The 22,588-nt window shown below is 38.1% G+C and overlaps 1 protein-coding gene across 9 annotated transcripts in view; it reads left to right on the top strand.

The window, feature by feature from the left end:
• Positions 1-22,588, top strand: part of FHIT (fragile histidine triad diadenosine triphosphatase) — a 1,565,692-nt gene that overhangs the window by 693,446 nt on the left and 849,658 nt on the right. For all 9 annotated transcript variants that reach the window (XM_058288169.2, XM_071212131.1, XM_012521179.3 and 6 more), the window contains one exon: positions 2,798-2,917. In XM_058288169.2, the coding sequence (XP_058144152.1) occupies positions 2,798-2,917 (120 nt within the window). The remainder of the gene's footprint in view (positions 1-2,797; positions 2,918-22,588) is intronic.

Raw genomic sequence — 22,588 nt, 5'->3', positions numbered from 1 at the left:
ATTTGTATATGGCAGAGAAGTATTTGTTATATAAGACCTAAGAGTATAAATCATAAAAAGAAAGTTGAGGATTAGAACACATAAAAACATATGATATTTTTCAGTGGATCATACAATAGAGAAATTAACAGATGGTGAAAATATAATTGTAGTGTTTAATAAACCAAGATCAGTATTTGTAATATTCAACAGACTCTGGAAAATCTGAAAATAGAGGAAAATGGGAAAAACCAATAAAAAGGGGGCAAAGTATGTAAAATTGGCAATTCATAGAATAGGAAACATGCACACACACACAGATACAGATTACTATTTGCTAAAAGCAATTAAATTTAAGAGGTGCCATTTTTATTTATCATATCAGCAAAAGTGGAAAAATCAAATAATGTTAAGTGCTGACAAGGATGTGGGAAAATAGAAATCCTCATATGTTGCTGCTGGGAGTGCAAACTGGTATATATATTTTAGAAAATCTATAGAACCTGAAACCCAATAATCAGATTCTAACATAGGTACCCAGGGAAATATATAGAAAGATGGTAATAACAATGTTATTTGCAGTAAAAGAGAAGCGTCAAGCTATCTCCTTGGCACAGAGGAATAGACAAAGAAAATTACAGTGGAATGCAGCAAGAAGGAATAGCAGTAAGAGGGAATGAACTATATCAGTTTATAGCAACCTGGATGAATCTCTAAAACATTACTAAGAGAAAAAGGTAGATGTTTTGAGATTTAAAGCTTGAGTTAATTTATATTCAAATTTTAAAACCGTCTACAAGAGCACTATATGTCTTTGACATATAAATATATATAAGAAATTTGTTAAGAGATTTATAAACAGTACATTAATTATGAAGAAGCGATAACCTGTGGTAGGAAGAGAGGGAATGCATTTGGATATAGGGGATTGAGGGGAAAGTGATTATCATAAGAAAAATGAAAACCAAAAGAAAATCCTTTCAAGAGCACATGATAGTAGTGGCCCATGAATGGGAGCCTATACTTAAATCAATTCCATGCATTGTTAGTTCCAGTTGCTAGCCCCATGATATAGCATATGGTGGTTAAATTACCCACGAAAAATGAGATGATATGACCAGAACTACAGGGAGTGAATGCTGGGAAGGCAAAACCATAGATAGCTACTACTGACATGAGTCAATGCTATTTGTAGAATAGTTGAAATAGGAAAAGAAAAACTGGGGAAAAGGAAGAATTGTTAACTCCACTATCTGAAGCACTGTCCCCTTGTTTCATATGAACCCAAGGAATAATACATGATGAATAGATGGACTTGATAGGAGGAGAAACAATGTAATTGATGGATTTAGGAGGGATGGATAGTGAGCTTTCTGTGACTGGGCATGTTCAAACATAGGCTAGTTAACCACTCAGCAGGGATTCTGTAGGGAAAGGCGCAAGGATTGGGGAGGATAGTTGAGTTAGACCAGTGGTCCTGAATCACCTGGACGGCTTATTAAAGCACAGGTTGCTGGGTTCTTCTGCCAGAGTTTGTAGTTCAGGAAGTCTGCAGTGGGACCTGAGAATTTCTAGCAAGTGCCCAGGTCATCGTGATGCTGTTGGTCTGGGCACCACACTTTGAAAACCACTGGACTACTGGGTTTTTGACATTCTTACTGACCCTGCAATTTTATAAGGTAGTTGTGAATGTTCTCAAAATCTGTGCTGTTGAAGCAAACCTTCCATTTTATTTCTTCAGTACCTGATAGGTGCCAAGTGCTTGCTATGTGTGTGCTTCTCTAGTAGATGACATTTACACAGCCTCTGTGTCTTTCGTGCCACTGAGCATATTAGGATCATTGAATGATTATGCATTTATTGATGTGCTTTATAATAGCCAACCATTTTCTTGACTATCCCTTTTGTAATCTTGTTTCTGTTATTCCATGTATTTATCTGCTTTCATTAGTTTTGTAGTTGAGTGGTTCCTGAAGTAGTAAAATGAAGTGGTCTCCCAGGGAAGCTGCCTTAGTCATTCAGAAAATTGTCATATATAGTCATCTGACTGACCAAAAAAATCATTCCTTGTGGGTACTGGTTGGGTTTGGTTCACCCTAAATGCCAGGTGCCACATCCTGCTTTAATTCCTCCTCCGACTACCCAGAAAGGGGTGTGTGGAACACTTTGCATACCTTGGTGCATCTTGGTGCTTCGTCAGCCAGGATTTGTTTCCATATTGAGCACAAATTTGCCCTTTCCTTCTTTCTTTCAAATTTTTTTTCTTTGATTTTGGAAAGTTTGCTATATTAGTTCCCTGGGAGTACTCATAAGTTTTCATAATTGTAGTCAAGGTCAAAAGGTGTCTGTACTTTTTTTCCTAAATTCTTGTTACATAAACATAAAACCATTTGAAAAAGGCATTTGCAAAATAGAATGCTTAACAATGAAATTTTTTCAGCTCAGCAAAAATGACAAAATAAATGGGTGAAAATAAAAATTACCTGATAAGTAGGACCTAGTGTATTTTGGTTAAGGGGCAATGTGAACTTTCAGAGTGATTTACAAGGCGATGCTGTTTCATTGTCTGCTTGCAAGCTTCTGCTGGAAACACGAAATCCAATAAAGGCAACACCTACAGGAAACGAGCAATGTTTTGGGAACACTTACCCGAAAAAAACATCTTAGTGGACATTAAATAGGGAACAATTTAAAAAGTGTCTTTCTTTGCCACTAAAAATCACTAATAATTGAATTTGCTTTCCTTGAAGTGGTATATGATCTGAGTTTCTTATTTGAATGTTGTAAAGTCCACTTCATAAATTGTCTTCTTTTTCAGACTTCAACTGTGAAGAAATGTCCTTCAGATTTGGTCAACACCTCATCAAGCCCTCTGTGGTGTTTCTCAAAACAGAATTGTCCTTTGCCCTTGTGAACAGAAAGCCTGTGGTACCAGGACGTATCCTTTCATAAAGAGAGGGAAAATAAACCCCTCCAAATCTAATGGACCAAGTGAACACATGATTTGCCTCCCATGTCCTCCCAGAAAAGGTAAACAAAGAATTCTTTCCACCCTTGGAGAAACCAGGTAAGATGTTACATTTATTTTGAAACCAGTTGGTGGCACCAGTAATCAAGCATATTTGCTTGATCAATGTTGCAGAACTTCTGAAAAGAGTTGCTTAGCAACCACAACTTTGGAGGTGCATTTTTGCTTAACCTTTTCGCCACTGTAGCTGTGTTAATAAATAGGTGCTTCTGAAATGGACCCAATGAATAATACCATGCATGCTTTGTTTTCATTTGTCCATTGTGAATTTTGATGATAAATTAGAAATTAGGTGACATCTCTCTGATGTAGATGTTTCGCATTATGTGATGATTTGAGGCTGACTGTGTTTCTATACCTCTTGGAGATCATTCAAGATAGGCTTTAATTAAATTCATACATATAACATAGGACTTACAAATGAAAGTTGTTTTTTTACCGTTAGGAACTGAGAACATTTTTCCTCTTGGAAAAACATTCTCAGCTTCTAGTGTCCATTCTAGTGTCCACTGGTGGTAGGCTTGTTCTTTTCCCCTCCGACCATATGATGGTTGTAGGCTTATCTCCTTCTGACTTCAGTAGGAGTTTTACTCCTTTGCAGTAGTAGCAGCAATCAGTGAAATGCCTGGGGCAAGTGGGGGGTGGTATTTTTCTGTTGTTGAAAGTATCACTCCATGATTGCATACACATTTTTTTCTTTTTCCCCTAACTTAGTTTACTGTGCAGAGGGCAACAAAATATAAAATATCATATTTTAAGATAATAATTTTTTACACTGAGATACGATTTCACTTTGAAATGAATTTCTCAGCAATGCTGAATTACAAATATGCTGAGACTTTTTTGGAGAAAGGTACTTTTTTTCAGTGAAAATTTTCAAAGTGCTTGAGAACATTATGAGTAATCTTTTTGACTATGTAGCTATTCTTTATTTTTAAAAAAACATGCAGATGAGAAACACATAGCAAAAGAACTGTGATTATATGAGACACTCCAAATTCCTTGAATCCAAATTTTAACCAAATAAAATTGGAAATTTGCAAGCCGCATCATCATAGCAATAAACTAGTGAATAATGTCGTGTAAAATTTTTGATAACTTTAAAATCTTTAAAATTTATAAAAATAAAATTGAGCCTAATGTATAAATATTCAATAGTAGAAAACTACAGTCTTCTGTCTGTTGAAGTAAAAAACAAAACAAACACATACAAAAACCTAGAATGTTTTAGAAAGGTTTTGATAAACAGAATGATTTTTGAGTTGTACACCTATTTTGTATTGAGTTTGTCTAAAGACCTTGAACTTCATGCAGTAACAGAAGCATTTTATTTCATTTGGATTTACTGTAAGTTTGTGGTGATTTCTTTTTTCCTTTGGGGAATATTTTTTAACCAAATTATCTGTAAATTCAGGCATCAATAAAATATGGTTTAAAGGCCATCTCTTTCCAAGTGCCAGTGTAATTGACGTCTGGTGATGAACTAAGGGAACTTCAGGTGAAAATATGAATTTAAGCTCATATTTAAATCTTAAGGCCTTGGACTGAGAGAATGTGAAGTGATAGAAATGTACCTCTGTTTTAATGGTTAGTAATTGAATGCAGTTTGCTTTGTTTTTTTAAAAAATTCATCTCTTGATAACAAGCAACTTGATTTTCACGTGGTCTTTAACTCTCAAAGTGTGATGTTACAACTTAGGGTACAGATGTGTTTGAATGCAAAAGAAACTGAAATATCTGCCTTAAGGAAATGTCTATATTGAATAGTGAGTAATTTGTGAACTGTGTTTTGGGGCTTTTTGCCCAGATGGCTGTTTTAGGAGTGAGTCCTGATCAGTTAACATGTCTTTGAGTAAATGTCAAGATAAAGAGGACATTTTATTAAAATGAACAAACCTCAGTTTGTTTAGATGGTAGTGAAAAGAACCTGCTCTTTCTGCAGATGAGAACAATGAAAAATGGGACGATTTTGTCATCAGCACGCTCTGTAAGCCTATTTCACATCTACGGTGTTTAAAATGGTTTCAGGGCCGGTGGATAATGTATTCAGAGAGTCCATTTTATATGATGATTTTCTAACTTTTTATTTTACTTTACCTTTGTAAACTCTGTTAGGTTACAACTGTGAGGAGAATCTTAATAAGGCACTCATTCGCTTGAAGAAAGTTATGTTCTTTTGTCCTGAGATTTGGAAATTGAAACTGTGGATTGCTCTGCCCACTAACATTTCATAAATGTTGGCAGTGGGTTTTGCCTGCTGCTCTCACCCACCCCCATCCATTCTGCCTGCCCTAGCCTAATCTTGGGCTCATCTAGCTATTGCAGCCTTCCTAATTCTGATCTTCTCCAATCCGACCTACTTCTCAGTCTCAAGCACCTCTCATCCTATCACTTTCCCATTCCCTTGCTAACAAACCATTAATGAATATTTCTCAAGATTAAAATCCAAACTCCTTACCATAGCTTTTAAAGACTTTCATTATTGTGGCTCAATCTACCAAATCTTTTTCAGGTATCTCCCAGACATCTATTATACTTTCCTTTCACTATATTTTCGCCTACCACTATCTTCACCTTGAGAGTCTTCCCATCCTTTTCATTTCTACTGAAGTGCTTCAATACCTGTCCTGCTCTTTTGGGAAAGAAATATTCTGTGTTCTTTGTTTGTGACATGTTATTCCTTATTCACAGGTTGATTCCTTCAACAATCTATTACTGAACTCTTACTCTGTTCCAGGCACCCTGCCAAACACTTACCCAGTCTGCCTCATGTCAGAACTATGCACATTCCTGTTTGTCTCTGCACTGGGTCATTGGCTCCTAGGAACAGGTGGGACAAGATCTGCCCTCCTGTGTCTATTTTTTCTTAGAATCCTCTAGCTCTATGTTGAGTGAATTTAAAGTGAAATCGTTAGATCAGGAACATATGGATCATTCCAGTTAATGGAACACAGCAGGCAGAGGGTATGCTGAAATCTCATCTTTTCTGTATTCCCATGCACAAAGATCAGTTTTGTCACGATTTTATCCCAGATTTTTAGCATCATTTCCAACCTGTATCTTCCCAACTTTCCCTTAGTGCTTTTTCAGTTACAATCCTGTTTCCCATTTCTCTGTCATGTTTAAAAGCTGTGAATAAACTGATGGCAGATGGAAAAAGATTCCTTTCCATTTCTTCCATGTGTTAATTGGTGAATGGACAAGTCTGTATTTTTGTGTGAAATAGAACATTTCATTTTGTATTTGTGATGAACTTTTTTTTTCACAACTGGATTCAGGTGGCCTTTGGGAAGTGTGCCATTCATGAGAGACTTGTAAATGTCATCTTTGAACTTCTGTCCTCTCTAACATTTTATTCCCCCCTCAACCTTTTTTTCTTATAACTTTGCTTGCTGACTTTTTCTTAGTTTTCAGAGAAGGAAAAGTGCTGTGAGATCAGGGGTCAGAGATAAGCTTTTGAAGTAAGACTGTTTGCTTCATACTCAAAAGAGTCACTTCAATCCCTTCTTGTCCCCACCTAGAGCAAACACTTCTGTTCATTGCAAACGGTGTTTAAAAGCCGATTGAATAGGCTTCGGCCTCTGTGGTGCAACACTCTAGAAGAATATGTTAGAATGTCTTTAATCCATTAATTTCTTATTACTGGAAAATGTTTTTCAAAATGTCTTGGTGAGAGAACAGCAGCATTTTGGAGATTGCATCTTCAGAATTCTGCACTGAACGTTTTATACATGTACTTCAGTGCAACCCAGCTTTTGTTCATGGCTTAAATAAATTTGTGCCAATGTATTTAATACTTCTCCCTCGCTTCCACCTCCTTACATTGTGCTATGTCATCTTGGTTTGAACCTGAAAAATGAATTTGTGCATTCATAGTGGAATCCATTTGGGGACTGGGGCTTTTATTGTAAATAAAATTATTCATTTGTTATGTCCTGTTGTTTTCAGCAGACAGTGTATTGATCTTTGGATTGCTATTCAGAATGGCATAAGGAGATCTAACATAAGGGGAACACAGCAACATTTGTGGATGGATTGAATGTGGTGTGTAATGACAGAGAAAACCTTGCTCGCTGGCCATGCTATTTTATACAAATCATTTGTCAACAGTTTATTGGATCAATTATTTGAAAGAGCAGATTTTTCCAAACAGGAGCATTGTACAGAATGTTATCGGTGCCAAACAATGTTAGGTTGATGCATTGAGGACAATCTTACAAAGTGTATTTATGAAGAATTAGACTAGGTAACTTAAAGGACATTTCTGCTGACTCATTAGAAACAGATATTTGGCGTAATAGAAATTGTGCCCTGAGATCCAAACTCAATACATAAAAAAGAATGCTCTGACAAGTATTTTTTAATACAAAATTTTACCTTTCCAAATGGAGCAGCGTTAAGTTTTCTCTGTTTTCAGATCCTTGCCATTTAGAATGTACCTGAAATAAATGAGGAAAAAAAAAACCCAAAACAATAAAAATATCTTTCCTTACATTGATTCTTTTTTTTTTTAATTAACAACTTTATTTCAAATTCACATAAATAAAATAGAAAAAGGCAGCTCAACAAGAAATGGAAACATTACTCCTAAAAAGTTCTGGCTTAAAGTGATAGAACAGATGCTGCAGATAAAAGTGCCCTTTTAGTCCTTTCATAAAAATCAGAAATATTTGTCATTTCCTGTGTAGATTGTAATCTTGTTAATTCTTTTAATTGTTTAGGAAACTACAGTTATTAGTGATCTGATGATCTTTCATTTAGAAAAAGTTTCTTTTTATACCTTCCTATAAAAATAAAATGAGCACAAGCCCTATTTTAATATCTTTATTGCTAAAAATATATATATTTTTTTCTCTTAAAATTGCCCTAGCACATGTCTTTTTCTTCTTGCACGTGCTTGTTGTATATCAGCTAGCTTAAAATACTTTTGGAGAAATGTTAGAAGATCATCTTGCTGACCTTTGTTTTAAGCTATAACTGGTCAAGTTGTTTTTGTAGTTAGATTTTTTTTCTTGACTTTATTTTGGCAGACCATGTACTCAAAAGATATGCATGTCAGGAAGCAGACTTGGTCCAGTGGTTAGGGCATCCGTCTACCACATGGGAGGTCCGCAGTTCAAACCCCGGGCCTCCTTGACCCGTGTGGAGCTGGCCCATGCGCAGTGCTGATGCGTGCAAGGAGTGCCCTGCCACACAGGGGTGTCCCCCGCGTAGGGGAGCCCCACGCACAAGGAGTGTGTCCCTTAAGGAAAGTCACCCAGCGCGAAAGAAAGTGCAGCTGGCCCAGGAATGGCGCCACATACACGGAGAGCTGATGCAAGATGACGCAACAAAAAGAAACACAGATTCCTGTGCCGCTGACAACAATAGAAGCAGTCAAAGAAAAAGACACAGCAAATAGACACAGAGAACAGACAATGGGGGTGGGGAGAGAAAGGGGAGAGATATAAATAAAAAAAAAAAAGATGTGCATGTAATAGTGATTGCCCAGTTGGAGGGTCGTCCCCACCCCCATCTCTGGCCTTTCTTTGGAAAAATGTGGGTACAACTATCTTTGGGTTATTACATTGCCAGGAGCAATGTAATAATGATAAACAAATAACAGTGATATTTGTTAACAGGAACAAAGGAAGCTTTTGGATGCTTTCTCATTCTCTACCTTGACTAACAACCTTTTTCAGTGTCTAGAATCTGCCACAGAGATTCCTGCCAACCCCCATTTCAAGGCAAACCTGTGTGGCTGTCATCCATCTTGACATGTCTTTTGAGGAATTAATGCACAGAAAGCAAATGTATTTTATCTCAAATGCCATCACTTGGCAGTGAGCTCATAGTGTTGAGGAGTATTCTGAGGCTGCATGTAGGGTCAGTGGGCAGCATCTGTCATGGGTATCAGAAGGGGAAGAGGAGCCCTCCTTGCCGGGCTCTTTCTTTCCGTAGTTTATTTTTTATTCCTGGAGCTGAGACTGGCATCTTTATGTTTATTATAGACAAAATGACAGATTGTTAAGACCTGACACAGAAGGAATTAAATAGGTGCTTTGTATGTATGCAAGGGACATTGGAAAAGAGATGGAAAAAACTTTGTGGATTTTGTTTACTTTGCTTGACCTCTTTAAATGAAGGTGACTGGCCCATGAAACGGTGGGCCCAAAGCATGAAAACATCGGTTGTTGAAGCCTCTGGGGGGCTTCGTGGGGGACCCCGAAGCCTCTGTGGGGCTTCTTGGGGCCGCGGGCTTAGGTGAGGACAACGCAGCTGGGCTAAAGGAACTCAAACCAGGGAGATGAGGCTGGTGGCACAGGTCTGGTTTATTCAGGAAGTGAGCACAGTATATAGTGCAGGAGGGAGGCGTGGGGAATGCTGATTGGTTTAGAGGTGAGCAATATTTTGGTTGGCTGCTGTAAGCAGTAGCCAGGGGGGAAGGCTGGTAAGAGGTTACATGAAGTGGGAGAGGTGGTGGCAGGGGATTGGCTATTGCTGTTGCTAGGGTGGAAGGCAGACTCGAGCTTCTAGGCAGTGGCGGGAAACAGAGAACAAAGCAGTTGCATGGGGTGGGGGAAGGGAGCCGGAGAGGGAGGGGAGGAAGAAGGGTGGAGTGGCAGGGGCCGACCAGATCTTACGTTTAGGCGGGAGATTATGGGCGCAGCCTCTGCTGGTGCCTGGGCGGGCTTGAGGGCGTCACGCCCGTGCCGGCTGAGGACGCGGTCGCCCATTCCAGCCGCCCGGTAGTAGGCCTGGGCAGGCTGAGGGCTTGCGCCCCGTGCCAGCCACCCTGACCCCTGGCTCCAGGCTACACGTCTGCCTTCTGCCGGGGCTGGCCGTGCCTAGGGAGGCTTGCTGTCCCACAATCGGTCTCTACATCTCATTCAGGCTGCTGCCTTCTATCCCTTGCCTCTTCTCTGACTCTTCTGGCTCCTCTCTGTCTTCTCCTTCGTGAGGACAGGCCTGTGGGGGCTTTAAGGTTCACGTGGCCCTGTGCCTAATTAGTCAGTCTTGGTTGTCTTTCCTTGACCTTGGCTACTTCCCCATAAGAGTAGGATTTATCTTCTAACTTCAGGGTCTGACCATGGCTGTACATTTGTGGAGCAGAAGCCAAGTGGCTGTTTTGATCAAGGCTTTTAGTAGGTTCCTTCATTCTCCCAGAAATGCAGGAAAACTATAGAATCACTTTCACAACCAGAAAATGATACCTTTACAATCTACCTATCTACACAGAATATACTTCCGTTAATGTGTGAGAGGAGTGGGGGATATTAGGGATGCTTTCCCGCCAACTACAGGAAATGGTAGGATGACAATTATATGTATCAGAATAACACTTAGAATGTTTCTCATATTAGTTGCTAAAATAGGTATCCTATAATGTGGAAAGCTGTTCCCCGTTTCGATTTATTTCCATGTGTAACTTTCCTCAGGTAATTTTAAACTGTCATGGTTTATACTTCCTAAAGTCTCTTATTTTATTCTGGGTATATTTTTGACCTGCTTTCCATGCAAGTCATCAGATTGTGAAGAACAGGAAAAAACTGGTCATGGTGTTGCTAGCCTTGCACTTGTAATAGAACATAATTGAAGTAATGAATGGAATAATACATCATTATTCATAAGAAATGTCACGTAATTAACTCAAATAATACAAAATATATTCTAATTTTCATTTGGTATGAAAATAGACTTGTTAGAACATCAGCAGGAAGTTAATGTTTATCCTATATTTTCATACACATATCAAACTGTTAAAAGCTATTGAGTGAATATACATGGATTTTAACAGCACAGTCAAGATGGCTTTCTTTTCTTTATACAGCCTTTTGTATAGTCTTATTTATTATATGTACATAATTTGTATATATGTTCAATTCTTCAAATTAAATGAATTAATTTATATTAATTGCAAATTAATGACCTAATTTATTTACTTAGCTCCTCTTTCCTTGCTCAAGCTAATTGACTGAAAAAATGAATATAAATTTACAAGTAGTTCTTAAGCATAAATCCTGAATTGGCCTTGTAAAAATACTTTACAATGCTAGCAATCTAGTATTGGAATCTAGGATATATTCCTGGAATTTCTGCTACAGACTTTAAATATGCTTCTGGAGTCTTGGTTTGGTTTGGATATAACCATAGTTAGGGGTCAGGATATAGGTGGATATGTGTTACGCATGGAAGTTAGTTAATATGTGTAGTAATTAATATTAGACATGTACTGACCAATTAGCGTAGTTTCTGGAAGCTCCCTCCTATGCCAAACATCAAGCTATTCATCTCTGGTAGGTAGAGGGGAGGAACAGCACTCGGGGACCAATAAGTACAGAAGTAATTTCAATATTTTAATAATAGGAATGGACATGACATGGAATACAGCCTCAACAACAGCCCTTGTTTTAGAGAGATGAAGGGAGGGAGGGAGCCACCGTTGTGCCCCTGGAACCAAGCATGGCTATTTGTTAGTCAATGGTTTGGGTCTAGCTTAGTGGAAGATTCACCAATGAATTCAAACCACAGAACTCTGTTTCAAATGGCCATCTTTATCTTGGTGAAACTCATAGGCCTCCTAACACCAGCTTATTTCCCAGAACATACAGCAAAGAGGTGATCCCATTGTAGGGTACTGAGCAATGATCTGTGTGTATTTTCCTCTTGTGCACATGTGTTGGTGGTTGGGGTAGAGTGTGTATGTGTGTGTATATACACAGAGACATATACCTTATTAATATCTCACATTAAAAATATTTTATAACTAGCTAAGTTTGTTAGAGTCACTTTTTTAAATCCTTTCTGATCTGTGAGCAGTTTACATGGGAAAGCTGAGTCTCAGGCCAGTGGTAGCCCTAGATCTTGGGAGTCACGACTTTACCAAGGGGTCTTGGTTCTCATTCCATTGTTCTTTCCACCACCTCCAGTTGTCTTCTCATGTGCAGCAAACTTTCATGTATCATTGGTACAGTGTTCTAAGGAATTATTCTCCCTAGAGAATTCTCCTTTTCCCATTAGTCCTACTTTCTAGGGTTATATTTTCCTAAACCTCTCATTTCTATCTTTCATTGACATTTTGTACTTAGTGGCTTTTATTGTTTTGCTATAATCATTTTATCATTTAAGCATAGGACTAATCTTGGTAGTTCTGAAAGGGATGATTAGGGTGATAAGGTATAAGCCTTACTCTCTGGTGTCTTTAGTAGGGGACCCGGCAGGTTAGCTTGGAATGCTATTCCGCCTGCTGTATGCAAGCAAGCCATAGTCTGTCACTTCCTTCCTTCATATGGTCTTGTTTAAAATTGCAACAAAACCTACCCTATCCCCGATTTGCTTTCCTTTTAAAATTAATATTCTAACTTATTGCATCACTTACTATTTGGTTTAATTATTATATGTTTTGGGCAGACTAGAATTTGAGCCCCATGAAGGAGGGTTTGTTGGGTCGATGTTTTCACTGCTGCATCCATACTGCCTGAAACTGTGCTTGCTGTATGAGTGGTTTTCAGGTAGTATCTGTTAATGAGTACTTGTTAGGTGAATTTGTTAACCGAATAACCCTTTTAAGCTTTAGGGACAAGTTTCCTCATGAACATATAGGATGATTTGATAAATTCTCACACCAGGCAGTACAGTGCAGTGGTTACAATGAGCATCAAACTGATTTTTATTCACCTACACACATGCACATATACATACATACAATTGGGTGCTCTGTTAATATTTATCATTCCAAAGCCTTGCTCTGAATGAGGAGTCTAGGTATTTTGAACATTAACATCACCCCCAGAAACAGTTTTCATAGATTTCCATGTGGATTACAGCCAGGCCTGTGGAATTAGTTGTTTCTCTGCTGAGCCCTGATGTCTAAGACAATATTTTATAGTCTATATAGAGATCAGAAATTAACAAAACTCCTTGGTATCTCCATGGCCGGTGAGCTTGGATCTCTCAAGACTGTATCTACCACTCTCTTGCTTTCCAGGAAATCTCTTGATTTCCAGGAAATCCAGAGCAGTGCTGTATGCGGGTCAAGTTTTTATGGCTTTATTTTGGTTTCTCATGTGTACAGGTTAATCGTTTATAAGTTTGTGTTTGTTTCTTTCTGATTAATCCCTTTGATGAAATCTCCTTTCAGTTTATTGTTACTTGAACAAGAGCCAAGGCAATTGCCATTAGATAATTTTAGTTTGTGTATATGTTTATTTCTAGACTATGTTAAAAATTATGTAAGTTGACTATAGTGGAAAAAGTATAGTAATATGGAAAGTGGATGTGCCTCAAACAGTTGGGTGCTCGCCTACCACATGGGAGGTTCCAGGTTTGGTTTCCATTACCTCCTAAAGAAGCCAAGCAAGACAGTGAGCTGGTGTAGTGAGATGACTCAACAAGTTGACTCAATGAGATGATGCAATGAGGAGACACAAAGAAGAAAACACAATAAGAGACACAACAAGCAGGGAGTGGATGTGACTCAAGTGATTGGGTGCCTCCCTCCCACAAGGGAGGTCCTGGTTTGGTTTCCAGTGCCAAAGGCAAGTAGACACAAAGAATACACAATGAACAGACACAGAGAGCAGACAGCAAGTGCAAACAATGCGGGGGGGGGGGGGGGGGGGCGGAGTGTGGTATTTAGAAATAATAAATAAATACAATCTTTAAAATAATAATGGCAGTTTAAAAAATAAGTATAATATTAAATACTTTAAAAATAAGAAGCAAACAAACAAGAGTCAAGAAGAAAGTAAGGGAAAATAATTAAGATGGAGCCAGAAAGAGGTTAGTTCATGAAATAGATATAAAATGCATATGTTCTTGTGAGACATGGGTCACAAAGTTCACCTTGAACTTTCAGGTACCAACCTAAATAAGAAAAGAGGTCTGTTTTTGAGTAAAAAAATAGGATAATTTCTAGCAAATACATAAATATTCCCAACTCTAGAGATCAGGGAGTCATTTTTCTGTGGGTTCTTATTCATGGAGATGATACAAGAATATGTAATTGATAGTGTTTTCAATTATAATACTCATGGAGGCTCTCCCTCAGAAATGTGTTCTGAGGCTGACTACTACTCACCATCTCTACCACTCCCCACCAAATCTTGCAACTGTCTCTTTGGTTTCCTTGTTTACAACTCCCAAGAAGAAAGGAACAGCTCTGCCTGCCAGTGGGTCTACTGCCCCATTGACCTTCTTTGAGTGCAGAACTATTTGTACTTATTCAGACTACCAGTGAACTTTGGACTGGGAGTTGGAGAACTAGATTTCAGTCCCATCCAGTGGACCTCATCAAGTCCCTTAATCTTTTTTGTTCTGTTGTCTCATGTGAAAATGAATGTACGACTCCTAATCACTTCCTGGGTTGTTGTGAGGACTAAACCCAGAAGATGTGGAAGTCAGAAGAACGAATGAATTTGGCTTGTGGGAGGATGGTAAATAATAATTTTTTACTCTTCACTATCCAATACTCTAAGGGCTTGGATTTGAGTAAGGGACTCCATTTAATAGTGGCCCTAGGGAAGTGGATTTGGCTGAATGGATAGAGCATCCGCCTACCACATGGGAAGTCCAAGGTTCAAACCCAGGGCCTCCTGGCCATTGTGATGAGTTGGCCCAGGTGCAGAGCTGATGCACACAAGGAGTGCCGTGCCACGCAAGGGTGTCTCCCGTGTAGGGGAGCCCCACGCCCAAGGAGTGTGCCCCGTAAGGAAAGCCGCCCAGTGCGAAAAAAGTGCAGCCTGCCCAGGAATGGCGCTGCACACGTAGAGCTGATGCAGCAAGATGACGCAACAAAAAGAGACACAGATTCCCAGTGCTGCTGACAAGAATACAAGCAGATACAGAAGAACACACAGCGAATGGACACAGAGAGCAGACAACTGGGCGGGGGAAAGGGGAGAGAAATAAATAAAAAATAAATCTTTAAAAAAAAACACAGTGGCCCTAAATTTGTAAAATCAACACTTAGTCTGAATTACAAGGAATTTTCTGGCTTTCTATATTAATATAACACAGCGACTGAAATAAGACCCAATTTAAAATTGCCTAATTAAAAATGCCATTAAAATAACACCCAGGGTTTAAAGTAAACTTATAAATTGAAGTTCTGTGAGGCTTTTTAAAAAAAATTTTGTTCTTATAAAGCATAGTTTAAAACAACAACAACAAAAAGTACAACTTTTTACTATTTTTAGTACCTGGGAAAAGTATGTGAGTACACCTGGGGTTCATTCATGGCTTAGAGTTGCTTTCCTATCACGGTTTTAAATTAAACCCTCCGGGGTTTTAGATTAGTCTAGATGCTCAAGTCTCATTAGCCATAATGGGAGTTACTGTAGGAGCCTCTCTCTTCCACATAGAGCCCTGAAAAAATGACCCTCTAACACCACGTTAGTGTCTTTCTCTTTGAGCTGATTTTAATGGATTTTTTTTTTAAGTGAAGCATCTCTGTGCAATCCTCAGGGTGATGAAATTGCTAGCAATTCCCTGATAAGCATCGGCCTTCATGTTGTAGTGCTCGACCTTCACACGCTAGAAGGGTTCCCACCAGGACTGACTTGCTTTCTGGACGATTCGCTTCTCTTTTATTTAGTTTCAAATGAAACGACTTTTGTATCCTCTTCCGTTTCCTCCCTCCCTTCCCTCCACAGCTCAGTCTCCTGATAAATAATGAGTACATAGTAAATACTCAGCACTGATATAGTTCTGAAATCACTGAAATGGTGTGGAGAAACATAGTTATATTAATTCAAACTACTTGTTATTCTCAGTATAATTGCCTAGTAACCAACTAATGAATTGCTTGACCAAATAAATGTTTTCTTTAAATTGCGCCTATGTAAAAGCAATCTTGTTTATATCAAGTGTAACAGATTTTTATCAAGTATAACATTTATTTTTTTCTAATTATAAGAAAATCTGCCCATAATTGAAAATAAAAACATCTCTAATCTCATTATCTAGATATAACCCTTGCTAAAAATTTCAGTTTATTCTTTCCAATTTTTTCCATTGTTCATATTTTTTTCTAGAACAGTGGGATTATAAAATATGTAGCATTTTATAACCTTTTTTTGTTTATTATTGGCATTTTATGAGGTCTTAATATAGACTGAAATTGTGATTTTCAATGATGGCAACATTGTACCATATGGCTCTACTATAATTTATAACTTACTATTAACTTTTCAGCCTTTATATAATGAATATTTTGGTACAGGATCTTTGGTGATATTTCTGATAAATTTCCCAAATTAAAAATACTTGTTTAAATGCTATGAATTGTTTAAATTAACTAATATTCCCAAATTTGTTTTCCATCAGGAGTACAAGAGGAGAGTAATCATCTCACTACACCATCATTAAGCTTAAGAATTAAATCTTGAAATTTGTTCTATCCTTTGCAAATTTGATATATTTTATATATCTTATTATTTCCATTTGTATTATTTCATTGCTAGTAATGTGAATTTTTAATATATTTACTAGTTATCTTTTTCAGTAAATTGTTCATATTCTTCTGGTCATTTTTCTATTGAGGTATTTTTACCTCAGTTTGTTAGGGATCTTTTAAGAATCAACCCTCTGCCTGACATGTTTGTTGTACATAGTATTGCTACTTTGCTTCCAGCCTCTTCAGTTTGCTCATGTCATTATTGACTTAGAAATTTTAATCTTTATTGTAGTTAAGTTTATCAACTTTGTCGTTTGCTTTTCCATTGCTTTTATAATTAGGAGGTCTTTTTCTATCCTGAGATCAGTTAAATATTTATGTCTATTTTCTTGTGTTTTTTTTTTTTTTTAATGATTTTTTTTTCTTCCACTAATGTACTGTAAACAAGAAGTTCATAGTACTATAGAAGTATACTTTAAAAACTCACTTTATCTTTCTGGCAACCCTTTGAAGGGGCTAGAGATTGCTGTTCCCAATTTATAAATGAAGAGATTGCGTATGAAGCAATGAACCAGATAATATTGTTCTAGAAGTAGAGTGGTGTTTTTGAATTCTAAAAATAACAATACAAGTAAGGTTTTTTATTGAACTCTGAAGGACGTCATTCTATTATTAATTGTCAGTTTTACATATTTCCTACATAAAGATAATATTGAAAAGGTAGATCTTGGGGAACATGGCAAGGTAGGAATGTGCCTTCACAACAAGATTTTATATGCAGTATGTTGTTATGTGTTAGTTTACATTCTAGATTATGTTTAATATAATTATCATATAAAGTATGTTCTCTAATATTATAATTTCTTGAAAGTAATAAACCATACATGACAATTCCCAGTTAACCAGATTGTTTTGCTAAACTAAAGAATCTGCCCTTTAACCTTTGATGAAGAATAAAAAAGTCACAGCAATAGCAGTGGGCCATCTGTCTGCTGACCTTAGAAGACAAATGAAAAGGGCAAGAGAAACAGCCCATTTGCACTGATTCTGGTGTTTTCTGAAAACTAGTGTTTGGTGGATGAGGGAGAAAGCCTAAGGATTATATGAAGGGTATGGTGGGATTGCACAGAAAAACTATTTAGTCATAATTAACAAAACTGATTTACAAATTGGAGTAATAAGAGTAGGGAAAGATGTCTATAACAAATTCTGTACTTTTTGCTCTATTCTTAGTCTACCTCCTGAATGGTCTTTATCAGTTCTTAGAAATGAAATTAATTTTTAAAAAAGCCTAAATAAAAATATATTTAACCTAACTCTGACATAGCATTGAATCTTGATTGTTCATAACAGTTTGCCCACTTTTTGTCATTTAAAAATACTTTTGAATTGTTCAGCTTAACAACCTCCTGGTATGTTTTTATAGCCAAAATTCAACAGAAATTGCATTAAAGAATTCCCACTGTCTAATGTGACTTTGAACATGAAAGGATTTTGAAGGTAGGAGGTTGCTGTCCCTCCTCTATGTGGTAGAGCTCCAATTATTTTTTACTTAAAGGGAGTTGAAATATACATTTTGAATGAGTCCCCAATTTATCGGTGTCCTTATTATAACATGGATGCAATTGTTCACTCCTATTCTACTGAGCCCTGTCATTGCCCCAGCTGTGAGAACATAAATTCAGTATAAAAATGTCACCCCATGGCCAGGGTTCTGCCTGCAAAGCCAAGTGATCATTTCTTTAATTTATTTATTAACATTACTCATAGAATACTTATTTTAAGCTATGAGACTTTCTAAGCATTTGGCAACAGATATTAATTCATTTAATGCTCATAGCAATCCTGTGAGATAGGTAGTCTTAGTAACCCCATTTTATAGATGAGGAAATGCAATGCTCAGAATATAATTATTCTGGATTACACAGCTATTAAGTAGCAGAGCCAGATTTCAGACCCACATGGCCTGACTGCAGCATCCCCACTCTAAACAAGTGCTCCAAGGGAGTCATTAGAAATTTGAAAGAAAAAAAAATTTATATACACACACGTACATATATATTGCCCCTCTTGGAAAATACGGTTACTTAAGGTAAAAATGTTATTTATGTTAACATACATTGTATATTTATAGATTTATTATTTTAAATATTTGAGAATTTTCTAAGTTTTTATTTCAGATTAAATGTTGATATATATAATCTACATAAACAAAAATTCTTTAGTTTCATCAGAAATTTTTAACAGTTGCAAAGAACAAAACGTTTTCAAACTGCTTGATGAATCCCTACGCATGCTTCCTCACTCTTTTGCCTCGTTCTTTCTTTTTCCTCCTTCCACAAGCTACTATTTCTGCTTTCATTTTCACTTAAAACAAAATCCGATGCACGCGCGTGCGCGCACACACACACGAGCTTTGTTTCCCAAGGGGTCAGGTGACTTGGTCACAGAGGCAATACCCTATCACCTAACAGCCTCAGCTTTGAGCCCAGGGCCTGCATGTGAATCCAGCTCAGCCACGGCTGGGCAAGTAACTTAACCTGTTTTTCCTTTGGTTACCTCATCCTTGAAAGGGAAGTTTTAATTCTCACCTCATTGGATTCTCATGGGCATCCCAAGAGGTATTTATGCAAAATGCCTAAACTGTCCTTGGTACATATCATAGGCAGGGTTCAAATGTTAGCTATATCACAGTGGATAACTTTATATTCAGTTATGCTAACTGGAGAAGAGTTAAATGTGATTTTTGTGCTCCACGAGTTTTAGGTATTCTTTTTTCCTTTTTGTGAAAATTTTATTATTAAAACATAAATTTCCCTTCTAGTTCGTTTTCCTTGGCAGATCCACGGCTATGAAAGTGGCCATATTCCTTATTGTGTGGTTAGTTCTCTACAGGGTAGAGGTGCTATCAGAAAGCATTTCTCTTCCTATAAATCCATAAATACTGACGCTAATACTGTGATCCTCCTTCTCCCTTAATTCCCTCAATTGTTTGTAGTTCACATCCCATAAATGCATGGGTTTTCCTTCCTCCCTGTGACAAGGGTCACTGTCTGTATCCTGTGCCAGGTCTGTATGGGGAGCTCTGTAGCTTTCCTCACAGCTGTAGGCAAATTTACCTCCCATTCCAGGGCCCAAGTTTGCCTCACAGTTTGACTCATGTAGGATCCTATTACCGCTGTGTAATTGCCAGTTTCTCAAGCTGCTCCCCTTCTGCTCCTGGGCAAAGTTCTTTCTTCCTGTACTGCTTGCCTGACTGTTGGGGTCTGTGCTGTACTCCCTTGTTCGCCTTGCTTCACCTTGTTGGCCCTGGGCATGAGGTGACCAGTTGCATTTTATCCTGCAAGGCAGCCTCAGCTGACATGCTCTTCTGATGGATCAAGGCCTGTCTTCCCAGCAGGGACTCTTCAGGGTGAGACACCAAAGACTAGTGGCCCTGTGGGCAGCGGAGAGAGAGTTCTTGGTGTCCAGGGATGCCTCAGCATCTTCGTGTGTCTGTATGATTGTGTTGAGAGGGCTTCAGTTTCTCCTGTTCGATCTGGAAAGTTTCCTTTCCTGTTACAGACTTCCAAGGTGCCTTAGTGACATCTTATGACAAAGATGGGAGGATTTTAAACTTAAAAAGGAATCTTCTCTTGGCTATTCTTAATTGAAAAGCATTTGCCCTTTATTTTTATTTTTTTAATAAGGGAGGAAGATAATTTTCAAATAAACTATTTCAAACTTTGCTTATTTAGACCTTTCCTGCCAAAAGAGTTATGAGATAACTTACAAAAATACTTAGAGTACAACAGATTTATTTTGATTAAAAGTGAGAAATTGGAATGGGGGGAAAATAGGATATTCCAAATGTATAGGAATATAATTTTCAAAATGAAAATAATTCAAACACAAGGGCAAGCTGAAAAAAACAGTTCCATGAAGACCTCTTTATCTCTCACTGATAGGCATCAGCTTTAACATCTTGCCACACTTATGCTATGTTTCTCTATAGACACACTCTTCTCTTTGCCACACCATCCACAGTAGATACCAGGTCACTTCACTCCTAAATAATTCAGTGTGCATCTCCCAAGAATAAAACTATCTTCTTAAATAACTACAACACTACAACTACACCTGGTTAGGAAAACTCATATCAATTCAATAATAATATCATACTGTCTATACTCAGATATCCTCAATTGCCTTTTCCCCTCATGATACAACAAGGTTCCTGCAATGCTTTTGGTTATTACATCTATTTCATGTCTTTTAAACAATAGGAGTTCCCTACCTCACTCAGTTCTTCATGGTATTCAATCATTTGAAGATTCCAGGACAATTGTCCAACATAACACCCTACTTTCTTGATTCAGGTGTTTTCACATGATTCAAGTCACACATTCTGGCAAGGACACCAAATAGGTGATATTATCTACCTACCACTGCATCAGCTCGTATGAAAGGCCATCCAAATCACTGCTGGCAATACCTAATTAACTGCTGGGTTGGACAGTAACTTCTAGATCACCCTGTTATAAGAGATACATTGTTTCCTTCTTAATATGTAGTGTGATGATGATATTATATCCAGGTAGTATTAGTATTATGACAGGACTTCCCTTGATTGCCAGGAGTTAAAAAAAAACAAAGAAAATAAGAAGGAAAAAAGAAGAAAACACTTTTGCCAGTCTTTGCAGATTGCCTGTATAAGTGCTGTCCTCCAGGGCTCATCCATACAATGAATTTAAAGAACAGCTCCTGGTGGTGGACTTGACCCAGTGGTTAGGGCCTCCGCCTACTACATCGGGTGTCCCCCACATAGGGGAGCCCCACACGTGAGGAGTGTGCCCCATAAGGAGAGCCACCCAGTGTGGAAGAAAGTGCAGCCTGCCCAGGAATGGTGCCGCACACACGGAGAGCTGACACAACAAGATAATGCAACAAAAAGAAACACGAATTCCCATGCCGCTGACAACAACAGAAGTGGACAAAGAAGATGCAGCAAAAATAGACACAGAGAACAGACAACCAGGGTGGGGGTGGGGGAGAGAAATAAATAAATAAATCTTTTAAAATAAAGAAAGAACAGCTCTAGGCCAAAGAGTAGAGACCACTCTGATCCTTTGTATAAATGTGTCTTTTCTTGGGCATGAATATTTGACCTGAAGTATTTCTCCATTTACATGGTTCTAATTCCAAATGTCCCACCTTCATTAAGAAACAGTTTCCTTATGGTCCCCAGCACTGCACTATATGCGCTACAGCCAGCAATCCCTTGCTCCAGATAGCACTGCTTGACTGCTCTCCCACAGCATTTTGTAGGAGAGCTCTGTGAGTTGTCCTCTACATGCAGGGTAAGCTTTAGGATGGCGAGTAGCCTCAGGCCATCACCAGAAAGATTGGGCTAGACATACATATTCCCAGTATGTGCACAAGGGTTACTCACCAGAACCAGAGCCTGGAGTCCACAGAGGGGACCTGGGCTTGCTCCACACTGAGCTAGTAAGGGATGGGGGAAGGGGCCAGTCAGGGTACCACAAGATCCTACTGCTTTTAAGTAAAACTTTTTCTTGATTTTGCACCTTTCCTATTACTTCAGTCCTTTGTCTCTTTCCTGGACCTTTGAGAAAGATGTTTTGGCCAGTTCTTGCTGGTTGTTCAAAGCTGCTCTGGGTAGACAGATCCCTGAAGTGTCACATTCCACCATCTGCCTATGTCCTTTTGACATGACCCTATTTCATCTTTGAGCATTTTATTGTTTCCTGGCACAGTATGTTTCAAGTTTATTTTATACTTCCCCTGGTCTAGCCCTAAAGTTAGCTATTTTCAAAGAGCTCTGGCTCATTTTAGTAAAGAATGGTATGTAGAAACCAAGAATGGGGTGCTAGGTGTGCTCATTGCTACTGGGATAACATTTTTTCTAGGCCCTTTTAGTAGAGAGGACTAGAAAATGTGAAATATGATAGATGTGTGTATAATTTCATTCTGATACCTCTATTAAAATCTAGCACTAAGGGAGTTCTTCCTAACATTCTCTCCCTCCTCCCCCCATTCATTTGTATCTTTATAATCCAAAGCTGAGCTGTGTGAGTTGAAAGCATCTTTAGTGATACCTTAGATTTTTTCCTAGTTATAGCTGGATTGGCTTAAAACACACAAAGCAATGTTTGTGAGCCCAGAAGGAGACATTCTGAAAGGTAAAAACCATTTCTGTGATGCTC

This window comes from Dasypus novemcinctus, chromosome 26 (genome assembly GCF_030445035.2).
Source record: "Dasypus novemcinctus isolate mDasNov1 chromosome 26, mDasNov1.1.hap2, whole genome shotgun sequence".
NCBI classification, from domain to species: Eukaryota; Metazoa; Chordata; class Mammalia; order Cingulata; family Dasypodidae; genus Dasypus; species Dasypus novemcinctus.
The sequence above is the reverse complement of the archived record's forward strand: the minus strand, read 5'-3'. Positions and strand labels throughout refer to the sequence as shown.